Consider the following 24,015-nt stretch of genomic DNA (forward strand, 5'->3'; position numbering starts at 1 on the left):
AAATAAAATTTCAGTAATATAGGAGAAATACAGAGTACAAGAATAAAAATTCCATTTTCTTTTTGTTCCAGGTTCTCTGGGAGATGCTAACAAGGGAGGTCCCTTTTAAAGGTTTGGAAGGATTACAAGTAGCTTGGCTTGTAGTGGAAAAAAACGAGGTAAGACTACGTTTCTACATTCAGGTACATAGATCAGAAAACAGTATTGGGGTTTTGCAAAAGACTTTTTCATCTTCTTCAAATTGAAAGTAAGTTCACGCTTATGGAAAGATTAGCAGTAGGAGCTAACACAAAGGGTCAAAGTGATGTTATTCCTCATGAATGGACCCTTTACATCTAATTGTTGCAGCTTCACGTCGTGATGCTGTAGATCAAAAATTGTACAAGTACTGTACTAGTTTCTCAGTCTCAATTGTAAAACCTAGGGGTTTGTTCTTAGTGATGAAAGAAGCCATTGCGTCCAAGGTAGGGGAACAGTTTAACTCCATCTCCTGCGTTTAGGACATCTTTTTTACTGGCCGGGAGTTGATATATCTGTAAGAGACCTTCAGCTACTTCAACTTACCTCTCCCAGCAGGAGTCACTATAGTACAAGAAACTGTCGCTTAGATGAGAATTTCAAAAATAAAAGAAGAAAAAATAGTTTCAAAAAAGGGAAAAATTACAGTTTTGCCACCTACGTTGAACACTACATTGAAGATGAGCTTCTCACTGGAATTGGCGAGGCAGTGGCATAACTGTTCGCTTCTTCATGCAGAGCCTTTCCATTTCAAAAGAACTTCAGTGGCGTAAACACCGTTTGTGCTGTGTCCCCAGCCTCGCTTTTCTTCTTCTCACAAATTGAGGCTTTCAGTTAGTTGGACCTATGAGCCTACATCAGAGGACATGGTACATTCATATCAAAGAGAGCAACTACATTTTGAAAGGTTTAAAATTGTGACTGAAACGCACAGCCATGGAAATTCTCAGCATAAGGATGAAGCATCCAATATCAAGGTATTATGAGAACTTAGATCATGTAATGGAAGCATGCAGTTGTGTCTGCAGTGCAGAACAACTCTATTTCACAAAACTTCTTCATTTCTACATCTTATCTATGTCCTCTACAAAAGGGTAAGAGTGTAATCTTAGGATAAAATAATTTGCTAAAAAGACTAATAAAGAGAAATAATCCCTTTTTAATGCTTTAAAAGAATTGATCTGATCCCCACGTTGAATACAGGAACAGACTAGATTAATAAAAACATTGCTATTGACTAGAAGAAACCGAGTTTCCACCTTTTAGATTACATAATCCAGAGTCACCTTATTCATTTGCCCTCCTGCTTCATTGGGAATAGCTGAAATGATCATAATAGCTGAGCAGGATGGGAGAAAGCTGTCAATTTAAGAAAAATGAAGAGGAATTATATTCAATAATGTGTTTTACTCATTTACGCAGAAGGCACTGTTCAGTTTTAATTAACTGTGCTATTAAGTCCTGGTGTGCTATTAAATAAGACCTTACAACCTTTCACAGGATAGCTGATATTTTCATGATAGGAGAACTCACTTGTTTCTGTTCTGTTTCTTTCACTGGTAAGATGATTACTTGTTTGGTTTTGCATTTACAAATGAGAGTGAAGAAAAACAGTGACCTTCCATTGACTGGAGCAAAATACCCAATATATAATTTTTTTCCCTCTAAACTGTTTCAAGATAAACTGGAATAAAGTTCTTTTTTCAAAGCAAATCAGCCCCTCCAAATATCTCTACTGTAGAATAATTAATATTTTAAAATAATATTTCATCTAAAAGTTGGCAGAACAGGTGTGAATCTAAAGTATTTTGAAAGCATTGGCGTATTTGCCAAGAATGTTTAAGGCTGAAGAGAAAAATGAATTTAAAGCTGCCTTTGGATAATTGACTTGCGGGTTGGGAATCACCCATAAATAACCCTCAGCACCTCTTGAACACTGTACAATGAGGAGACAATCTTGTTTTGCCCCAGTGATCCTGTAAAGAAGACTTTATTCCATCCCTCGTGTGATCTGATATCAGCTAATAACTGATGAAGACTACCCCAAAACCTCCTGTGATATGTTTATTAAATTTGATAGTAAGTGGAAAGAAAACCTTATCATGAGATAAGTTTTCTTAACTTTCTAATAAACTGAAGGAAACTTGGGTAGCGCAAGGAGAATTACCTATCTGTTCTCATTCTGCACAATGTTTATATGCTAACAATATAGAAATTAAGTATAAATGTAATTTTCATTGTCATCATTCAAGAAAGGCATCTTCATTTAATCTCACAACACATTCTGTTTACATAACATTAAGATAATTTCCAAGGATTTATTTGTTTGTTTGTTTATTTATTTATTTTGCATGGGCAAGCACCGGGAATCAAACCTGGGTCCCCAGCATGGCAAGTGAGAATTCTGCCACTGAGCCACCACCACACCACCTCCAAGGATTTATTTTTATTTCATAATAGAATTGAAACCTGGACTAAATAAATGTAATTTATAAAATCCCTTTAATAAGTTTAAAAAATTATTTCTCTATTTTTACTTTGGAATACCTTGAATTAATGAATTATTTAATTAATTAATAATTATTAACTAATAAGTAGTCATGGCTTGAAACGAGAAAGTTGTATTTTTTAACAGGGCTTATTTAAATAAAAAATGACATGTCTAAATTTTCAGGAAGATGTTTTAAGTGTAGTCTACTCACCCTATAATATGCCTATATCCAAGTGTTAGGGTTGTCTTTTTATTTTGAGATAATTATAGACTCACAGGAGTGACATCTTATAAAGTTGTAGTATAATATCAAAACCAGGAAACTGATGTTGTTTGAATAGTCTTTACTAGACTGTGGACCTTTTTAGTTTCAGCATTTAAGATTTTTTTTTCATCTATAAAATAAATGTCTTCTAAAATTATATTTGAAAGTCTTTCCTTCTAAATCTTTAATAATAAAATAAAGCCTTTGAACTATCATTTTTACTAAAATTAAATCCTACTAAAGCTAGAATCATAAAGCATTGCTTAATTTTGCAAAGTAAACAGTGAATCCTTAAAGATTTAGAAGGTTTGAGATTAAGACTATGTTATAACTTCATTTTAAGAAGTAAGAGATATAGATGTTTACCTTTGTCCTGTCAATAAAAATCACTGGTCCATCAGAATGTTCTGGTAGTATAATTTCTATTTTTATAAATACTTAAATTCTTGTTTGTATAAAATGTGCTTTGTTCTAAGTAGCAAAAGTACTATTCTTGATTATCATAGAAATTCTCATAAAACTTAATCCACTGCCCTTGACTACCTTTTAGAAAAAGATAAGTATTTGACTTAAAAAAAAAATTCATATCTGTTTTAGAAAGTGGTACCAAAAAGATCTTTTAAAAAGTCATCTAATTTAGTAGTTGGAAACTATTTCAATTTAAAATTCAAAATGTTCATTTCACATTTTAATATTTAAGCTTTACATAGTTTTGCAAACCAAGCACTAAGATCTACTTGTTTCAGAATGTTTTAATGCATCAGGAATGCCCACAGTTATGTATTCTTCATTTAAATATTTTGGGTTCTATTTAAAGTACACTTCTTTAATGCACCAAAATAATCCCTTAATAAAGTGTCTGAGCCTAGATTTATCAGATATTTGACCATGTCAGATTATTTAAAATAATTGTATATTCTTGTATAATGTCTTGAAAGCGGTATCTAAAAAGTTTGTCAGTGAGGAAAGATAATAGAAGTGATCAACATCTATATTCATCCAGTTCACAATTCAGTTTTTTGAAGAATGTTGAGACAAAGTTATATTGAACAATGTTAAACCTTTATAGAAGTCCTTATTTTAGTTACACATAGAGTAACTTCAGCTACATAACTGCAATTATGTTCTGTTTTTCTTAGTTCTTCCTCCCAATTATCTTATATTTTAAAAAGAAAAGTAAACACCTTATTTTTTTTACCTTCATCAAAGGTTTTCCATTTACTTTACAGTAAAATGATAGTACAGGTTAATACATCTTGTTCTATTCTATGAAATCACAAGATGAGAAGTTGAAAAGAACTGACCATGGCCTCCAGCTTGGAAGGGGTCTTTTTGTTTTGTTTTGTTTATTTTGTTTTGTTTTATTTTAAGGTTAATATTCTAAATATAGATTGTCAGTTTTCTTGCCAAAGCAACTGCTTTTCTAGTTTTATATGTGGCTTCCCTAAACTGAACTAAATTCAATTTTGAGTTTCTTATTTGCAAAATGTATTTGGCAAACAGTTCTGTGCAATAAATCTTCTTGGTATGGTGGTTCTCAACCCTGTGCTTTTCTTATAACGTGTGTTAATGTTCCCTCTGCTATCCTGAAATGAAATTTAAAGGTAACATAATCTGCACATATTATTTTTTAAGTCAGCATAATGTTCTGAGAAATAAAAGAAATATATATTGAAATTTATAAATGCTCAGGTGTGAGCACATTAACAAAAATAAATGAAACAGTTTAAGGTGGTTGCATCTTTGGGTAAATAGAATTCAACAGCTACAAGTGCTGATAGAGCTTGGTTTTATTATTGACTGCAATACTATGAGCAGCACTGTGGTAGGTGACATTTTCCAGAATTCTTGGGTAAAGTTATGAGTAAAGCAAAACCAGTGTGCCCTGGATTTGTTTTATTTGGTAGTTGCATTCTTGAAAAGTTCGGCATACATTAAAAATTTTTATTTGTCAATCAGTGCTTCATCCTATGCTCAGAAAATTAGAAACTTCTTTCTTTCTTTGTTTCACTTATATGAGTGCACATCATGGGGCATTTGAAATTTGGTCGGTTGTAAGAGAGTTCTTGATCATGTACGATTTTCTGGTGCATTGAAGGATGTCTAGCATTCTTAACCTACTCCTCTGCTACTTGCATCTCTCCAGTGTTTATAACAAAAAAATATGCCTCTGCAGATTTCTAAACTGCCTCCTAGGGCCATTACATATTTTATGAGAACTACTGTTGTAGAATATTAGAATGGGGCCGAGCCCCCCATGATAATGTGTGTTGTTTCAGATTTTTACAATATATGGATTTGACAAAAACTAAGCCATAATGTTTTAAATATCTTACGTGCAAATGAGAAGTTGCAGAGTTATTGAAAGTTATCCATGTGATCTTATGTGCTGAAAATGTTTTTTTGAAGTTGTATACCTATTGCCAGAGCTAAACAGGTTTCCCAATTGCCTGACCTATTTGCTTACTTCAGAGTTGCCTATAAAATACAGTAATAGATTTATGGTTTTAGATTTAGTATTTAAATTCCAATTTGCCTCTCTCCTACTGTAAATTCTTTCAGATTCGATTCTGTGTTTTGTTGGATATTCTCCATTCTCCATTTCTTCTTTGGAGGAAAAGTATAAACACCTTCAGAGATTAGATATTATGAATCTAAACATACATTCTGTCCTATCATATATTATTCAGTGGAAGCTTTAAATTTCATGTTTTGTTTATGCTCTTAAATTAACTCTTTTGTGACCTTTCAATTAGTATTTGCTTGCCTTAATGAGTAAATTCTTATGCTTTTAATTTTGTTTTGTTTTCCCTCTATTATAGAGATTAACCATTCCAAGTTCTTGTCCTAGAAGTTTTGCTGAACTGTTACATCAGTGTTGGGAAGCTGATGCCAAGGTATACATTTTTTCTTCAGAATTCTGAAATTAAATTGTTTGTTTGACTTTGAGTTTTTAAAACTTGGAACAATAAAATCCATTATAAAGCATGCTGGATGGCTGCTCCTGTGAACTCCCAGATCGATTGTTAAGTCTTTTTGTGGAATCCGCTTCTCTGGATCTCTAGAAACTTGTGGTTGACTCTTTCTTGCAGTACTCTTTGGCATTTTTTTACTTGAAAAAAACAATTTGTTCTTTCTTTTAAATATTTTTTCATAACTATTGCAACTTTATATTGAAACGATGGCTGCCACTTAATAGAGCCTATTATATGACAGCCACTGTTCCAAGCATTTTATATGTATTAACTCATTCCTCAGAACAGCCCTGTATAATAGGTACTGTTATTATTTTCATTTTATGGATGAAGAAACCAAGGGCACAGGTGGGAAGTGGTCAGCTGGATATGAACCCAAGCAGTTTGACACAAGTCCCTGTTTTTAACCACTATGCTATATTGCTTTTCTACCCAAAGACCAGACAAAAGTAGCACTTCTAGAGACTCCTGACATTACTCCTTGTATAGTTTCAATGATGTTTCTTAAACTATCAGAATGAAGTTGGAGAAATTCCAAAACTTAAGCTTACGTGTGGTTATCACATTTGCGCAAGAATGGCCCATTTCTTTCCCAGAAAATATCATTTTCAAAGACTCTTGCAAACACACAGAAATATTTGCAGTGAAATGATAGGGTAGTTTTAGATTTGCTTCAAAATAAAGTGATGGAAATTGGTTAAGTGTATAGATTAAACTAAGACTGGCCATGATAATTTTCAAAGATGAAAGATAGGGGTATTGAGGTTCTTTCTTTTGTTCTCCCTACTTTTCTGTCTTTGTTTGGAATTTCCATTAAAAGAGTTTAAAATTTTTTTTTAAGTTTCATATATTCAACATTGAAATAAAAGAGCAATTGCACTAAAGAAAGGAACTAAAATTTTATAGCTAAAAGCTATGCAGTTTTTCACAAAAATCAATGAATAAATCTATTCAGGAACTAAAACTGACCTTTCAAATACAGATCTTAAAAGAGAGACATATGGAAATTTCAACGGTGGAATTTCTTCCTTAATTTAAACCCAGTTCCATTCTGATCCTCCAAGAAGCATGAATAATATTAATATATAGTCTGTTCTTCTACAAGATATTTCTTTACTGTTAATAACTCATAAAAAATTGGTAAGTATGGTTAGTGTAACAGAATTCATGTCAAGTCACAGAGCTTTTCCCAGCACATGGTTTTGGACCACTAAGAACAGCTGAATTCAGCCAGCCAAACACAAAGGATAACAGCGTTGTGAATCACATTCACTCCACCTGCTCCTTATTGGCTCGGCTTGGGCAATGTTTTGTCTTGGCAACAGTTTGTTTCTGGTTCTCCTCATCTTTGTGCATTTTACGCAACAACCTCAGCCTTTCCTTTACTCCTGTTCATCTGGCCACCCTCACCATTTTTTAAAGGTAGAGTCCTATATTTACTTGGTGTTCTTTTTTGTGAAAGAATGTTTTTAATCATTTAGTATTTTTATTTAGGATCATTACTATTTTTGTTGTCATTTACTTTATTGCTATTATTATTGTTTGTATTATGACGAAGTTGCATAGGCTTTGGATCTTCTGCCCTGACCTTATCTGTGCCCTGTTTTAGTGTATGATTTTGCAGAATGTGTGGATTTTTATACATTAAGAGGAGTGCTTGTACTTTGTAATTAATCCCATAAAAACTATAGTGGCTATTAGCAAGTTTTCTTTAGAACATTTATTTTATATTATTATAATGCTATCATACTATCCATTTCTTACTCTTTCTACCAGTTATATGTCCATCATGGCATATAGCAGTGATTTGGGCAGTATTTTTCTCTCTTGAAATTATTTGTATTGAATTAGAGAAATGCACCTAGATCTCTATAATTGTGCTGATATTTCAGTCAGCAAAGCAGGTTTTGAATTTCTTAATTGGAAACTCTGTACTGCATTAATTAAATGATAATGTAAGCACCTCACACAAGGAAGGCCCAGTGTTGGTGTCATGAAGTCAGGGTAGTATGCCTTTAGGACCAAAGGACACTTGTGTTCTAGCCCACATAAAATATAAAGAAAATTTCAAGGGTGATTTTTATTTCCTAAATCCATGGCATTTAATTATAATATAACTGATAGATGTACTCCATGGGCTTTCATGTACATCAAAATCCCACATTTCCAAATCCCTCTCTCACTGCTGAGCTCCTTGAGACATACCTTATATAAACTCATACCCTGAGCATGCTCTCTCCCTTCCTTTCTTTTCTCTCCTGAATTCATTAACATCAAGTCCTCCCAGCCCATATATAGTATACCTTTTCCGAAACCATCATAGCTTTTATCAGCTGGGCTGCTGCCTTACTTTGTACTATTAATTTTATAATCTTTTCTTCCCTAAATAGACTGCAAACTCTATGAGTGACTAAAGCTGGTTTTTTTTTTTTAACATTTTTTATTGTTAAATATAACATATACAAAGAAAAGAAAGAAAAAGCAATGATTTTCAAAGTGTACTTCAACAAGTAGTTATAGAACACATTTCTGGGGTTAGTTATGGGTTATCATTTTACTATTTCAGATTTTTCCTTCTAACTGCTCCAAAACACTGGAGGCTAAAAGAAATATATTTTTTTCTTTTTTGTGGAAAATAACATATATACAAAAAAAAGCAGTAAATGTCAAGTTACGTTGCAACCATTAGCTCTAGAACAGATTTCAGAGTTTGGTATAGGTTATATTTCCACAGTTTTAGGTTTTTACTTCTAGATGCTCTTAAATACTGGAGACTAAAAGAAATATCAGTATAATGATTCAGCAATCATACTCATTTGTTAAATCCTGCCTTCTCTGTATAACTTCAAAATCACCTTTGATCTTTCTCCTACTTTTTAGGGGTATTTGGGCTATGCCCATTTTAACTTTTTCATGTTGGAGGGGCTGTTGATAATATAGGATAGGGGGATGGAGCTAGTTAATATCCTGGAGAGGCTGGCCCCTCTGCATTTCAGGACTTATCTGGTCCACGGACCCATTTGGAGGTTGTAGGTTTCTGGAAAGTTACCCTAGTGCATGGACCCTTTATAGAATCTTATATAATGTCCCAGGTGTTCTTTAAGATTGGCAGGAATGGTTTAGGTTGGAGTTTGACAAGTTATGGTAGATAACTATGTCCAGCTGAAGTTTGCGTAGTGATCTCCAGAGTAACCTCTTGACTCTATTTGAACTCTCTCAGCTACTGATTCCTTATTTGTTATACTTCTTTTCCCCCTTTGGTCAGGATGGCATTGTTGATCTCATGGTACCAGGACTAGACTCATCCCTGGGACTCATCTTACACACCGCCAGGGAGACTTTCACCTCTGAATATCATGTCCCACGTAGCAGAGAGGACCATGCTTTCACTTGCAGAGTTGAGCTTAGAGAGAGAGAGGCCACATCTATAGAGCTAGTTTTTAAGTGTATTTCCATGCAGCACCTTAAGTAAATTAGATACTTCATTTTTTTGTTTGTTGTTTTGTTTTTTGTTATTAAAGTAACCACACCAAAATAAGTTTCCTGAGGGACATTTTAGTTCTCTGGCTAGAAATGTATAGCAATTCAACCATAAGTTGGTGCCAGTCCTATGCACATGTGAGAAGCAATTTTCCTTTTTGTTTTTTTAGTACTTAGATTCTACAGTATTAATTAAAAAATTAAAATGGTCAGCTTAACTATAGAAAAGTGGTCTTTTACAACGAGAAAGGGAAAGGAAGTGTGAAAGAGAAAGTTGGCATTACAGTAAATGTCATATCACTCCAGTGTCTTATAGCAGGTGCTCAAAATAGTTCATTGAAAAGAGGAAGGAAGGAAGGGTGGGGTCTTAGTTCAAGTTCTAAAGTAACGTTTCTAAAATAAAGGGAAAAAATAGTAGTTACTTACAACCATGAGTTTGATAAGGATTACTGTCTTACTCTTATGTGATAAAAGATTTTTGAAGCAGCGTGATATGGTTTAAGAGCCTGATGATCTAGAATCAAATACTCATAAGTTTAAGCATGATTCTGTGACATCCTTTCTGTGTGATGCTGGGCAATTCATATTTGTATGAAACCAATTTTATTCACCTATAAAAGAAGATAACAAAGAAATAATGTATGTAAATATTTAATAAGTGGCCCCAGTCATGATTATTTTTATAAGGAAAGTCTATATAATACCTAAAAGGAACCTTCAGTTCTGAAGTTCTAAATCAGAAGTTCCTCTTTAGAGAAATTTGCATAAGCTCCTAGAATAAATATCATATTGTGTAGTCAGAATACTCATATTAAAAATTATTGCCATAAAATTCTACATTATTATTACTTTTTAAATGTTAACACTGATAATTTCCATCTGGGAACAGTTTTTGCCAATAAAATTAAAATTTTTCTAGGCATGCTTGTTACCCCATTGAGTTTTACCTTATTTCAAGAATGACTTAATACAGGGGAAAATAATTCTTTAAAAATTTATTAATTCCTGCTGCTGCTGCTTTTCCATGCAAAATGAAAGATTATTTATAATATAATTAGTTCCTGTGAAAACAATTAAAACGTTTTTCCTTTTTCAACCAGACATAATGCAGTAGGAGAGATTTAAATGGTAACAAAGTAAAAAAATGGGAAACAGAATATTTTTCAAATTTCCTACTTAAGGAAATTTCCTCTTTGCATTTAGAAGGCTTAATGTTCATCATACGCACGCACATAACCCTTAACGGAGTATGATAATGGCAGAACTCAGAATAAATATCCAGTTTTATATTCCTGAGAAAGCCTTTCTTAATAATGTAGGACGCACTCAATGCCTAAGAAAGAGCAAGCCACCTCAACATTGTTCCTTGTTTTTGTGCTCCCAAATTAAAATGCATATTTTAATTGCTGCAACTGTAATTTGCTCAGAAATGGTATAATTATGAGGCGTGATGGGAAGAGAATGTGCATCATCCTTTTATTATCTTTCTCCATTTTTGTTTTAACCTTTTGTCTCAACTGTGGCTGGAGTCTGAAGATATAGACTAGTGTAGTTACTGCTAGCTAAAGAAATACACTTAACCACTGCTTCTTCAATTTCTAGTGAACAGTACCTTGTAGTTAGTTTCTCAGCACTAACACTAGTTCTAATGTGGAGTAAACATCAAGAACAGTGAAGTTATGATGGCTTTGAAATTGAGGGATTTTTTTTCCTGAATGACTGGTTTGGGAAATTGTATTAGTTCTGATATATATATATGTATGTATATATTTATATATTCCTCCAACATTTTATTACAAAAATTTTCAATATGTAGAAAAGTTGAAGGAATTTTACAGTGAACACTGCTATACCAATTACCTAGACCCTACTCTACCGTGACTTATTAGTATACTTGCTTTAATCACATAGATAGAATTTTAAAGATGTTACTTTCTCCTTTTAGGAGTCCTTAATCATACCCAAAAGAGAAAATTGGTACTGTCTCCACGTGGAAAATAACCCTAATTATCCCAACCTTAGGTTGTGAGATAGAAAAGCAACCTCTGAATCTGTTCTTATGAATAAATGATTGAAATTAAAAGAACAGGGTTCCCCTGAGAGAGTTACCTGATGGTTCTAAAATAGCTAAGTTAGGACATTATATCATGTTTATTTTGTTATAGTGTGTTGAACTTATGATTCTTGTTGATATCTACATTTTGTCTTAAAAATCTCAAGTCCCAACAAGTAATAACGAATTTTCTTTTCTTCAGAAACGGCCATCATTCAAGCAAATCATTTCAATTCTGGACTCCATGTTAAATGACACTAATCTCCCTGACCAGTGCAACTCATTCCTGCACAACAAGGCCGAGTGGAGGTAGGTAGTCATGATGCTCGGGTCATATCTTCCAGCTTTAAAGGACCATGACCAGCTTCAATGAGAAAGAGAACCAGAGAACCTGATGATAGTCGTGATTCCTAAGATATCTTAGAACTTTGGTTTTTGTTTGTTTGTTTGTTTTAGATTTTGAAAACCTAATGAGTCTTTCATTTCATATGGAAACAAACAAAAAAAAGTATTCTTCTCAGCTTAACCTTATTATATGTTTGAGTACTTGGAAAGACTATTGAAATCTTATCTTTTGAAACAAAAGATGGTTTCTTGTCATTTCTCTATATACACTGTTAGTAAGCTTTGGCCTCTGTTCGGTGAGAAATAAAAATACCTTCTGTCTTGAAATTTGCAGAGCAATGTATCTGCTGATGGAGGGGTAGGGAGAAGATAAAAGCACTTTTTTATAAGAAAAGTTTTGATACATCCTATTAAATTTTATCACATGTAAAACAAACTTAGTAAGGGAATTGTATTCTGTGAGTGGAAAAAGTAAGCCTAGGATGAAGCATTGAGCCAGGTCACATGATACCCAAATATAAATAACGTGTTTGGGAGCTGACATTATTCCTGCCTTGACTCAGCAGAGATTGTAACCTCTCTGCTCCTGACAGCCGTGCTACTAGCATGACACAAGACGCCATCTGCTGATGCCAGGTGAATACTGCATACGCTTCGAAAATTACTGCGTTGTTTACTCTAGGTAGTAGACATTTCTTTGGGCTTATTTGTTTGATTGGTGTTTGCTTATTTACTTATTTTTGTTCCTTTGAAACCGGTGAGTTAAATGAATGTTTATTTAAGAACATGAAAGTGATACTGTGAGTTTGAATCTACGGTGTGAAGGATATTTTTTTCTGGGCTGAAATAATTAAAACAAAACATATGAATAATGCTTATTTCCTACAGTAAAAGATCAAAGAAAATTTAATCAAATCCCTTCCCTTTAAAATCCATATATAGGTTCCCATTATTCTTAGAACAAATAAAATAATACTTAAGATTCGTAAGATTCACTGGCCCTGCAGGCCTCTTTTCAAAAGCATCATTCTGCCCCTTAATGTCTGGCTTTCTTTCAGTCCCTCAACAAATGTATATTTCTTCTATTTATAGTGTCTGAAAATATAGTCTTCACCACTTAAAACTTACCCCTTGCAGGTGCACACCATCCAAGTGTTCAACCCTGCCTTCGCTCCCCTTCATCAGATAGCTGCTGAAATAACAGGTCTTCACAGAAATGTTTCCTGACCCCAGACGTGATGAGGTCCCACATAATGTGCTCTGAGTGCATCTCCTTCATAGGCTTTACTACTATTAGAATTAAATATGTAATTCTGCATTTAATTGTTTCATACCTGCCTTGCCAGCTAAAATATAAGAAGGGTAGTCAGTCTTCTTTCATTCATCACTGTTTCCATGGCATCTAGGAAGTGCCTTGGACACAGCAGTTCCTAAATAAATTTCCGTGAATGGAAAGGAGGAAACCCCCTGATGGTAATAATGTGAAGAGACATTAAGTTGTTATACACAAGACCATAAATGCAGTTTATAAGTTAACTTGTTTACTGCAACAAATTGCTTCTTGCATTCATTCATTCAGATATTCACTGAACCTCTGCTGGTGCTAAGTGATATACTAGGTGTTGGGCTGTATCAATGAGCAGAAGAATCCCAACAGACACGGCGCTCTCCAGCAGGAGTGTCTACTATTAGACTACTAATATGAATATACGAATAGTTATTCATTATTATTTTGATAAGTATCATAAGGGAGAAGTTCTGGATGTCTGAGAGCATATTACTATGAAACATGATTGAGTATGAGGATATGACTTTCCTAAGGAAATGCTGTTTGATCTGTTATCCAAAGAACTAGTAGGATTTTAATATTATTAATACTCCCTTGAGATAGAGAGTGTTTTGAACTATGTTAACAAAATCCGAAAACATAGGGGAAAAGATGGTAGGTTTGCCGAACAAAAATGTAAAATGTATGGTCAAAAACAATATTCATCATAAATAAATATCCAAAATAAATAGCATATTCTAACAACTTTTTTTCCTGTATGATGTATCAGAAGTTCTCAAAGATCCATTTTACTCTTAAAAAGTATTGAAGTTGCCAAACAGCTTTTGTTTAAATGAGTTATGTCTATCGATTCTTTTTACCATATTATAAATTAAAACTGAAAAAAAATTTTAATATTTTATTGGTTCATTTAAAAAGCAATAATAAATCCAACGTCCACATTAAGTGTTGTACTATCATATATCATGAAGCCTCTGGAAAACTCCACTTTGCACTTGTAAGAGAATGAGAATAGAGAAAGCAGCAATGTCTTAGTGTTATTCTGAAACAAATTCAGCCTGACAAATCCTTTGAAAAGATCTCGAGTCCCCAGACCACATTTTTGAAACTACTGTAGTAGAGAAAGGATGATTGTCTTTAAAATAGCATTTTAATTTAAAAAATCATATTAAAGGACATGAAAAAGCATTTCATACAAATAAATCAAATGGCCTATAAACATGAAAATAACTACCCTCACTTAGCAATCACATAAATACAAAGCAACATAAGTCATTTCTCAGGTTGGTAAGAATTTACATTATTAAATATGCAGTGTTACAGGCTTTCTCATATATAGCTGCTAGGATTATACTACCTTTATTGAGGATAGTTTGACAGTATAGATCAGAAGCCCTAAAAATATTCTTATGCTTTTGTCCCCAAAATTCTACCACTAGCATTTTATTTCTAAGAAAATAAATGTACGGTGTATAGACACTTGTTCATCACAGCATTATTTATAATTAATTGTAAAATTAAAAATGGCATAAAGTACAATAAAAGAAGAATGTTTTTAAAAGATAATATTCCCAGACTCAAGAGTTCCAGATGTTCAGAGTCAGAGCTCTGAAGCTATGAAAGTCATCAGTACCCCAAACAGGAACTATTTAAAAAGTTGAAAAAGTGATCAGACATTGAGTAGAGATATGAATGAAGCTGATCTGAATAGGACTTAGATAATCAGAAGACTGGGTAAAGGATGATATGGTCCATATCTTAGAACTTCAACTTCTGTGTGAGATTAAAGGGGAGATGTTTATTTGGTACAAAATTTATATTGTGAGTAGTGCATTTCCTAATTTAACTTATATGGTCAGTTTATTGAATACCATAAGTATGGGGAATCTTGAATAGGGCATGAGATATTGTTGATTTGTCCACGTTAGTGTGATGCCCCAATAAATCCCAAGGTGATTTAGACAGTGAATAAAGAAGTATTTATAGGGTCCCTTTAGGGGAATGGGGTGAAAGGGGAAAAGAGTCAACTTCTCCGTTTGGAGAATTTCTGATATTGTCGTGAGCAGTGAAGACAACCAAATCAATAGGCTAAACCTCCAATCTTGGGATTTGCCCCTATGAAAATTATTCTTGCAAAGGATAGGCTTGGCCTACTTACAATTAGGCCTGAGTCACCCCAAGAAAACCTCTTTTGTTGCTCAGATGTGGTCTTTCACTCTAAGCCAACAGACACGGCACCTGAACCCACTGCCCTCTCTACTTACGTGGGACATGACTCCCAGGGCTGTAAACCTCCCTGGCAACATGGGACAGAAATCCTGGGATGAACTGGGACCCATCATTAAGAGATTGAGAAAACTTTGACCAAAAGTGGGAAGAGAGAAATGAGAAAAAATAGGGTCAGTGGTTGAGAGATTCCAAACAGAGTCGAGAGGTTATCCTGAAGGTTATTCTTACATATCATATAGATATACCTTTTCAGTTTATGGTGTATTTGAGTGACTAAAGGGAAGTACCTGAAACTTGTAGAGCTGTGCTCCAGTAGCCTTGTTTCCTAAAGATGATTGTATGAAGATATAACATTTATAGTGTGCTATGTGATTATGAAAACCTTGTGTCTGATGGTCCCTTTATCTAGGATATGGACAGATGAGTAAAAACTATGGATTAGAAAAATGAACAAGTAATAGGGGGAACAAAGATTAAAATATGCTGAGTAGATGGAAATACTAGTTGTCACGAGGAGTGACGGGTATGGTATGTATGAGTTTTTTCTTTTATTTATTTTCTTGGAGGGATACAAATGTTCTAAAAAAATGATCATGGTGATGAATATATTACTGTGATGATATTGTGAGCCATTGATTGTACACCATGTATGAAACGTTTGTATGTTAAGAATGTTTGTGTTTGTATGCTTTTATATTTTATAAATTACATTTATATTTATTAAAAAAAAATAGTTCCAGTTGATAAAGATGGTGGGGCAAGCCACTCCAACTTGCTGTTCCTTGACAGAGTCTCTGAACAACTAGCAAAAACTGACAAAGCCATCTTCCTCAAAACTCTGGAAAACTGGTAGAAGGTTGCAGTAGCTGACAAGTCCCTAATCAAGAAAATGCAGCTTTAAAAAGTTAGTGTTTAATACTTAGAATTTAAGAACTTTGCCATCTGAATATATAGATTTTTTCCTTGTTGCCTTAATTTTAAATTGGTTTATGAAACTTATGCACAAACACAGGCTTTACAATGATTATATGGATACTTTAGTTAATTTGCCTATGGTTAAGCTAACTAAGATATCCACTGTTAGTGGTTCTAAGTGTATTATTGTTTTCTTTAATAAAAATATTATAAGGTAAACTAAAAAATATAAGCTAAAAAGTATTTTGTACTTTGAGTACATAAACATTTCATAAATGTCTTCAATGCTTTTGGAACTAAGTCTTTTATATATATTTAAAAAAAAAAACTGGAGAAGAAACTCATGGCGCCCTCGCTGACCCTTCCTGGAGTCTCTTGCTCAGTGTGGAGCCAATATACACACCCATTGTAGGTCTCTACAATAGGGGTTGTAGGAACAGCAACCCCTATGTGCATACTGTGGTGCCTGTATGTTGGTATCAGCCTGTCAAGTGGCAGGCTAAAAGATCTGCCATGATCTCTAACTCATTCTCCTAGAACTTGCCCTGCAAGCAGAAGCAACTTGTAACAGCTAAAACAGTATTAGAAACAATTAAGTCAGACCTGCCTTGGGCAAAGATTTACCTACTTAAGTCATACAAAAGAACACCAGGAGGGAGAGAACATCTCTTTCATAGGGAGTAGAGGAGGCATTTGAATTCTTATAAACAAGAATTCTAAGGCCATGAACAAGCATAAGCCCAGGACAAAGTGCATGCTTGGAAAGCCAGAGGAGACCCTGTACTTCACATTCACCTTAGGCTGATCTTCCTGAAAGGAGGACTAAATGCTGAAGGAAAGAAAGCATCAGTCATCACCAAACCAATTTACAAAAACTGTAAAAGGTAGTTTTTGTTTAGCTCCTGGCAATCTAGGATCTCTGTTATATCACTAGCTAAATACAAACATAAGGAAAAGACAGCCCAAGAACTAAATCCCTTTTAAAATACTAAAATGTATAGCACACAACAAAAGATTACAAGACAAGCAAGCAGGAAATAAAAGCCCATCCAAAGAAATAAGATAAAAATCCAAAAGCCATCAATAAAGAAGATCAGACTTTGGACATAACAAAGACTTTTAAACAATGATCCTCAGTAGGCTCGGAATAAAGGAAAACACAGAGAAAGAATGAAAGGATATCAGGAAATGATGAATGAATAATATGAATTTCAGTAAAGACATAGACATTTTTAAAAGAAGCCAAACAGAACTACTAGAGTTGAAGACCACAGTAACTGAAATGAAGAATTCCCCAGAGGCATTTAGCAGCAGATTGGAGTTGGTAGAAGGAAGAATCACTGAACTCAAATAAAACATTTGAAATTATCCAGGCTGAGAAGAAAAGAGGAAAAAGAATTTTTAAAAGTGAGCAGAGCCTAAGACCTATGGGGCATCATCAAGCATACCAGTATATGCTTATGGGAGTGCCAGAGGGGGAAGAAAGAAGAAGGGCAGAAGGAAAATTCAAAGAAATCATAGCAGAAAACTTTCCAAATTTAGCCAAAAACATGACTATGTGCATTCAAGAAGCCCCATGACCCCAAACAGGATAAACTTGAAAAGAACACACACCCTGACATATCGTAAAACTGTGGAATGCCAAGGACAAGGAAAGAATTCTGAAAGCTACAGGAGAAAAGCAGTGTGTAATGTACAGGGGAGTACTAATAAGATTAAGTTCCTATTTCTCATCATAGACTGGAGGTAAGGAAACAGTGGGTCAAAATATTTAAAGTGCTGACTGTAAACACTTGCCAACCAAGAATTTTATAAAAAACTGACTTTCAAAAATGAGGGAAAGCTATTTCCAGATAAACTAAAACTGAGGATGTTTGGCACTCCTTAGACCCACCCCATAAGCAATGATAAAAGGAGTTCTTCAGACTGAAAGGAAAGAACTAGACAGTGGATTGAAGTAGCATAAAGAAGTAAAGACTTCTGGAAAAGGTAACCATATGAACTATTATAAATGCAAGTGCTATTATATTTTTTGTTATGTGTTCTAGTTTGCTAGCTACCAGAATGCAATATACCAAAAATGGAATGGCTTTTAACAAGGGGAATTTAATAAGTTGCTAGTTTGCAGTTCTAAGGCCAAGAAAATGTCTCAATTAAAACAAGTCTATAGAAATGTCCAATCTAAGGCATCCATCCAGGGAAAGATACGTTGGTTCAAGAAGGCCGATGAGGTTCAGGGTTTCTCTCTCAAGTGAAAAGGCATACAGCGAACACAGTCAGGGCTTCTCTCTTGGCTGGAAGGGCACATGGCAAACATGGTGGCGTCTGCTGGCTTTCACGTGGCTCTACCAAAAGGGACTCTCTCCAAAACGTTTCCTCTTTTAAAGGATTCCAGCAAGCAACTCCACCTTCAGTGGGTAGAGACATACCTCCATGGAAATCATCTAATCAGAAGTTACCACCAACAGTTGAGTGGGTCACATCTTCATGGAAACAATCAAAATGCTCCCACTCAGTAATATTGAATGAGGATCAAAGGGCATGGCTTTTCTAGGGTCCACCACAGAATCAGACTGGCACAGTATGTAACTCCACTTTTTACTTCTTATAAGTTCTAAAATACAAATGCATAAAAACTAATGATAATCAGTGGTTTGGGACATAAGTATACTTATATAATAAATTTATATTTTATAACAAGTAAAACAAAAAGAGGACAGAGGGGTGTAGGAACAGTGTATATGTATGAAGTTAAGTTGGGAACAAATCCCTGATTGCCATAGATTTGGATGTTAAATTTAGGCTCCATAGTAACTGCAAAGAAAGTGTATGAAAAATATATACAGAAAGAAATGAGAGGTAAGTCAAAATGGTATAATACAGGGCGAGCCAAGGTAGCTCAGCAGACAGAGTTCTCACCTGCCAAGTCAGAGACCTGAGTTCAATTCCTGGTGCCTGCCCATGCCAAAAAAAAAAAAAAGGTATAATACAAAAAAATCAAATAAATATGAAAATAGGCATTAACAGAAGAGTTGGAAGTTGGAAAATATATGACTTAAAGACAAAATGGCAAAAGAATGTCCTGCATTGTCAATAATTACTTTAAATGTAAAGGGATTAAATTCTTCTATAAAAAGGCTGAGATTGACAGATAGATAAATAAATATGACCAAAAGATAAGCTGTTTACAAGAGACTTGCCTTAAATTCAAAGAGACACGTAGGTTGAAAGTAAAAGGGTGGAAAAATACATATCATGCAAATAGTAACAAAAAGAGAGCTAAGGTAGCTATACTAATATCAAGTAAAATAGACTTTAAGTCAAAAACTGTTAGGAGGGACAAAATGGGTCTCAAAATGCTGATAAAGGTACCATTTCAACAAAAAGAAATAACAATTATAAATTCCTATGTATGTAACAACAGAGCCCCCAAATATATGAAGCAAATATTGGCAGATGTGAAGGGAGAAATAGATAGTTTTGCACAATAGTAGGAGACTTCAGTGCACCACTCTTGGTAATGGATAGAACATCTAGACAGAAAATCAATAAAGAAATGAAGACTTGAACAATACACTAAGCAACTACAGCTGAGTTGCTTATGTAATAAACATATGTAGAACAAATCTCCCAACAGCAGAAAAATTCACATTCTTTACTAATGAACATGGATCATTCTCCAGGATAGACCATATGTCAGGTCACAAAACAAGTATCAATAAATCTAAAAATATTGAAATCATACAGTGTACTTTATCGGACCACAATGGAATGCATCTAGAAATCAGTAACAGAGGGAGAAATGGGAAATCCACAAATATGTGAAAATTAAACAATGCATTCTTTTTTTCTTTTTTATTGTATAATATATATACAAAGCAAAGAAAGAAAAAAGCAATAGTTTTCAAAGCACTCTTCAACCAGTAGTTACAGGACAGATCCCATAGCTTGTCGTACGCAGCAATACCATCATCTCAGAATGTTCCTTCTAGCTGCTCCAGAACATTGGAGACTAGAAGGAATATGTATTTTTTTATCATCACTTTTTTTCCTTTTTTTGTTAAAAATTACATATATACAAAAACACAATAAATTTCAAGGCACAGCTCAACAATTAGTCATAGAACAGATTTCAGAGTTTGGTATTGGTTACAAGTCCACAATATTAAGTTTTTACTCCTAGCTGCTCTAAGATACTGGAGACTAAAAGATGTAGCAGTATAATGATTCAGCAGTCATACTCGTTTATTAAACCCTACCTCCTTTATATAAGTCCAACATCACTGTTGATCTATCTCCCACTGTTTAGGGGTATTTGGGCCATGCCCATTCTACCTTTTTCATGTTGGAAGGACTCAATAATAAGGGGTCAGGAGATGGAACTAGCTCATGTTCTAGAAAGGTTGGCCCCTCTGCATTTCAGGACGTATCTGGTCCAGGGACCCATCTGGAAGTTGTAGGTTTCTGGAAAGTTACTCCAGTGCATGAAACCTTTGTAGAATCTGCTTTAGAATTGGCTGGAATGCTTTTGGTTGGGGGTTAGCAAGTTATGATAGGTAACAATGTCTAACTTAGTTTGCATTAAGAGCAACCTCCAGAGTAGCCTCTTGACTCTATTTGAACTCTCTCAGCTACCGATACCTGATTTGTTATACTTCTTTTCCCTCTTTTGGTCAAGATGGCAAACAATGCATTCTTAATCAATGAGTCAAATAAGAATTTATGAGGGAAATTAGGAAATATCTTGAGGAAATGAAAATGAAAACACCACATAACAAAATGCTGGTATGCAACAAAGGCATGCTGAGAGGAAAATTTAAAGCTCTAAATTGCATATATCAAAAAAGAGAATATCTCAAAACAGAGACCTAAACTCAAAACTGGAGGGCTTACCAAAAGAAAAGCAAACTAAACTGAAATCAAGCAGAAGGAAGAAAATAACGAAGACTTAAAGAATGGAGATAAATGAAATGGAGACGAAAAAGTCAATAGAATCAGCAAAACTAAAATTTTTCTCTGAAAAAAATAAAATCAACAAACCTTTAACAAGACTAATAAATAAAGGAGAGGATTTAAATAACTAAAATCATAAATGAAGGGGGAGGCATTACTTCTGACCCCACAGAAATAGGAAGTATTGTGAGGATACTCTGAACAACTGTACAACAAATTAGATAACCTAGATGAAATGGACAAATCCGTAGAGACACACAGACTACCTCCACTGATTCAAAAACAAGTAGAAAATCTCAACAGATAGATTACATGTAAAGAGATTGACTCAGTAATCAAAAACTTCCCAAGAAAGAAGAGCAAAGGACTAGAGAGCAACACTGGTGAATTTTACCAAACAGTCCAAGGAGAATTAGCACCAGTCCTGCTGTAACTCTTCCAGAAAATTGAAGGGGAGAGAACACTTACTAACTCATCCTATTAGGCTAACATCATCCTAATACTGAAGCCAGATAAAGATACCACAACAAAATTAAAAGACCAATATTCCAGTATCTCTTGAAAGTATCAATACTAAAATCCTCAATAAAATGCTGGCAAAGTAAACCCAACAGCACATTAAATGAATTATACACTGTGATCAAATGGGATTTATCCCAGGTATGCATGAGTGGTTCAGAATAAAAAAATCAATTAATGTAATATACTGCATTAACAGAACAAAGAAAAAAAACCACATGGTCATCTCAATTGACACAGAAAAGGCATGTGACAACATTCAGTACCGCTTCTTGATAAAAAACACTTAGGAAATGAGGAATAGAAAGAAAATCCCTCAACATGATAGAGGGCATATATGAAAAACCCACAAATAACATCATACCTAATGGTGAAAGACTGAAAGTTTTCCTTGATGATCAGGTGCAAGACAAGAATGCCCACTGTCACCACTATTACTCAACATTGTACTGGAAGTTCTAGCCAGAGCTGTTATGCAAGAAAAAGAAATAAAAGGCATCCAAATAGAAAAGGAAGTAAAACTTTCTTTTGCAGTTGACTTGATGTTATTACAAACCTTCAGTAATGACTTGAAGTTATTACAAAACTTCAGTAATAAAAACAGGATGGTGCTGGCACAGGGATAGACATATAGACCAGAGTTGAGAGAAAAAACCTCACATCTTTGATCAGTTAGTTTTTGACGAAAGTACTAAGTCCATTCAATGGGGAAAGAATAATCTCTTCAGCGAATGTTGCTGGGAAAACTGGAAATTTATTGCAAAAGAATGGAGGACCCCTACCACATACCATATATAAAACTCAATGCAAAATGGATCAAAAACCTAAAATAAGAACCAAAAATATAAAAATCCTAGAAGAAATATAGGGAACCATCTTCAGGACCTTATTTTAATCAGTGGTTTCTTAAACTTTACACTAAAAGCACAATCAACAATTTAAAAAATAGATAAATGGGACTTCATCAAATTTACAACTTTTCTACACCAAATGACTTCATCATGAAAATAACAGGATAACCTACCAAGTGGGAGAGAATATTTGGAAACCACATATTCAATAGGGTTTAATATCTGGAGTATGCTATGAAATTGTACAACTTAACAACAAAAAGTCAAACAACCCAATTTACAAAATAGGTAAAGGAGATGAATTGGCATTTTACCAAAGAAGATATACACATGGGCAATAAGTACAGGAAATGATGCTTAACATCATCTTTTCAAATCAAAATGAAAAAAATCAAAGCCTCAATAAGATACTATTTCACATCTACTAGAATTGCTACCATTAAAAAAAAAATGAAAAATAACAAATGATGGAGAGGATGTGAAGAAAAAGGGACACTCATTTGTTGGTGATGGGAATGTAAAATGGTGCAGCTACTGTGGAAGACAATTTGATGGTTTCCAGAATGTTAAGTAGAGAATTAATATATAGCCTGGCAATCCCATTTCTAGGTAGGATTCCAAAATAATTGAAAGCAGGGATTCAGATATTTGCACGCCAATATTCATAGCAGCATTATTCACAGTTGTCAAAAAAAAAAAAAGAGAGAAGTAACACAAGTGTGTATCAACAGATAAATGGAAAAAACAAAGTGTGGTAAATACATTTTAATAGAATATTATCCAGCTGTAATAAGGATTGAAGTTCTGATACATGTTCCTTTATGGGCAAAATAAGCTAGACACAAAAGGACAAATATTGTATGATCCTACTGATATGAAATAATTAGAATAAGCAAATTCATAGAGTCAGAAACTAGAATACAGGTTACCAGAGTCCATGGTGAAAGCATGGTGTAAGAGTAATGTTTATTGGTACAGAGTTTCCATTTGGGGTGATGGAAAAGTTTTGGTAATGGGTGGTGGTGATGGTAGCACAGTGTGAATGTAATTAACACCTGAAAATTGTATGTAGTTAGAAAGGGCAATTTTAGGTTGTATATATGTCATTAGAATTAAATTTTTAAAAAAAACCTACACCATGGTACTGTCCAACAGAAACAGAGAACCCTGGTGTAAACAATGCACTATAGTTAATAGTATAATTATAATATTGTTTCATTAATTGTAACAAAGCTACCACACTAATGCAAAGTGTTAATAATAGAGAAAACTGTCTGTGTCATTGGGGAAAACAGGGGTATATGGGACCTCTATAGTTTCTGCATGATTTTTTCTATAACTTCTTAAATAAAAAATACTAAAAAAGAAAAAAAAATTGAAGTTAAAACATGTGGGAAAACTTGCTATTCCCATACATAAAATAGTATGGAGCCATTAATTATAATACAAAGCTGTGTTTATTAAAAGGATTGCTATTCATGATAAATCATTAATAAATGCCTGCTGTGGTCTAGTATGTTTCTTCTTATTCTTATTCTTCTTCTTATTATTTTTTTACATGGGCAGGCACCCGGAAATGAACCCAGGTCTCTGGCATGCAGGCGAGAAGTCTGCCTGCTGAGCCACTGTGGCC

The 24,015-nt window shown here is 34.1% G+C and overlaps 1 protein-coding gene across 7 annotated transcripts in view; it reads left to right on the top strand.

Annotated features, from left to right (window-relative positions):
- MAP3K20 (mitogen-activated protein kinase kinase kinase 20) overlaps window positions 1-24,015 on the top strand; it is a 230,073-nt gene that overhangs the window by 150,805 nt on the left and 55,253 nt on the right. For all 7 annotated transcript variants that reach the window (XR_013172859.1, XM_077154165.1, XM_077154166.1 and 4 more), the window contains exons 8-10: window positions 72-158; window positions 5,597-5,671; window positions 11,485-11,591. Coding sequence is in view for 6 of the 7 variants with exons in the window: in XM_077154165.1 (XP_077010280.1) it covers window positions 72-158; window positions 5,597-5,671; window positions 11,485-11,591 (269 nt within the window). In the remaining variant the exon portion in view is untranslated. The remainder of the gene's footprint in view (window positions 1-71; window positions 159-5,596; window positions 5,672-11,484; window positions 11,592-24,015) is intronic.

The sequence above is a fragment of the Tamandua tetradactyla genome, chromosome 3 (genome assembly GCF_023851605.1).
Source record: "Tamandua tetradactyla isolate mTamTet1 chromosome 3, mTamTet1.pri, whole genome shotgun sequence".
Taxonomy (NCBI): domain Eukaryota; kingdom Metazoa; phylum Chordata; class Mammalia; order Pilosa; family Myrmecophagidae; genus Tamandua; species Tamandua tetradactyla.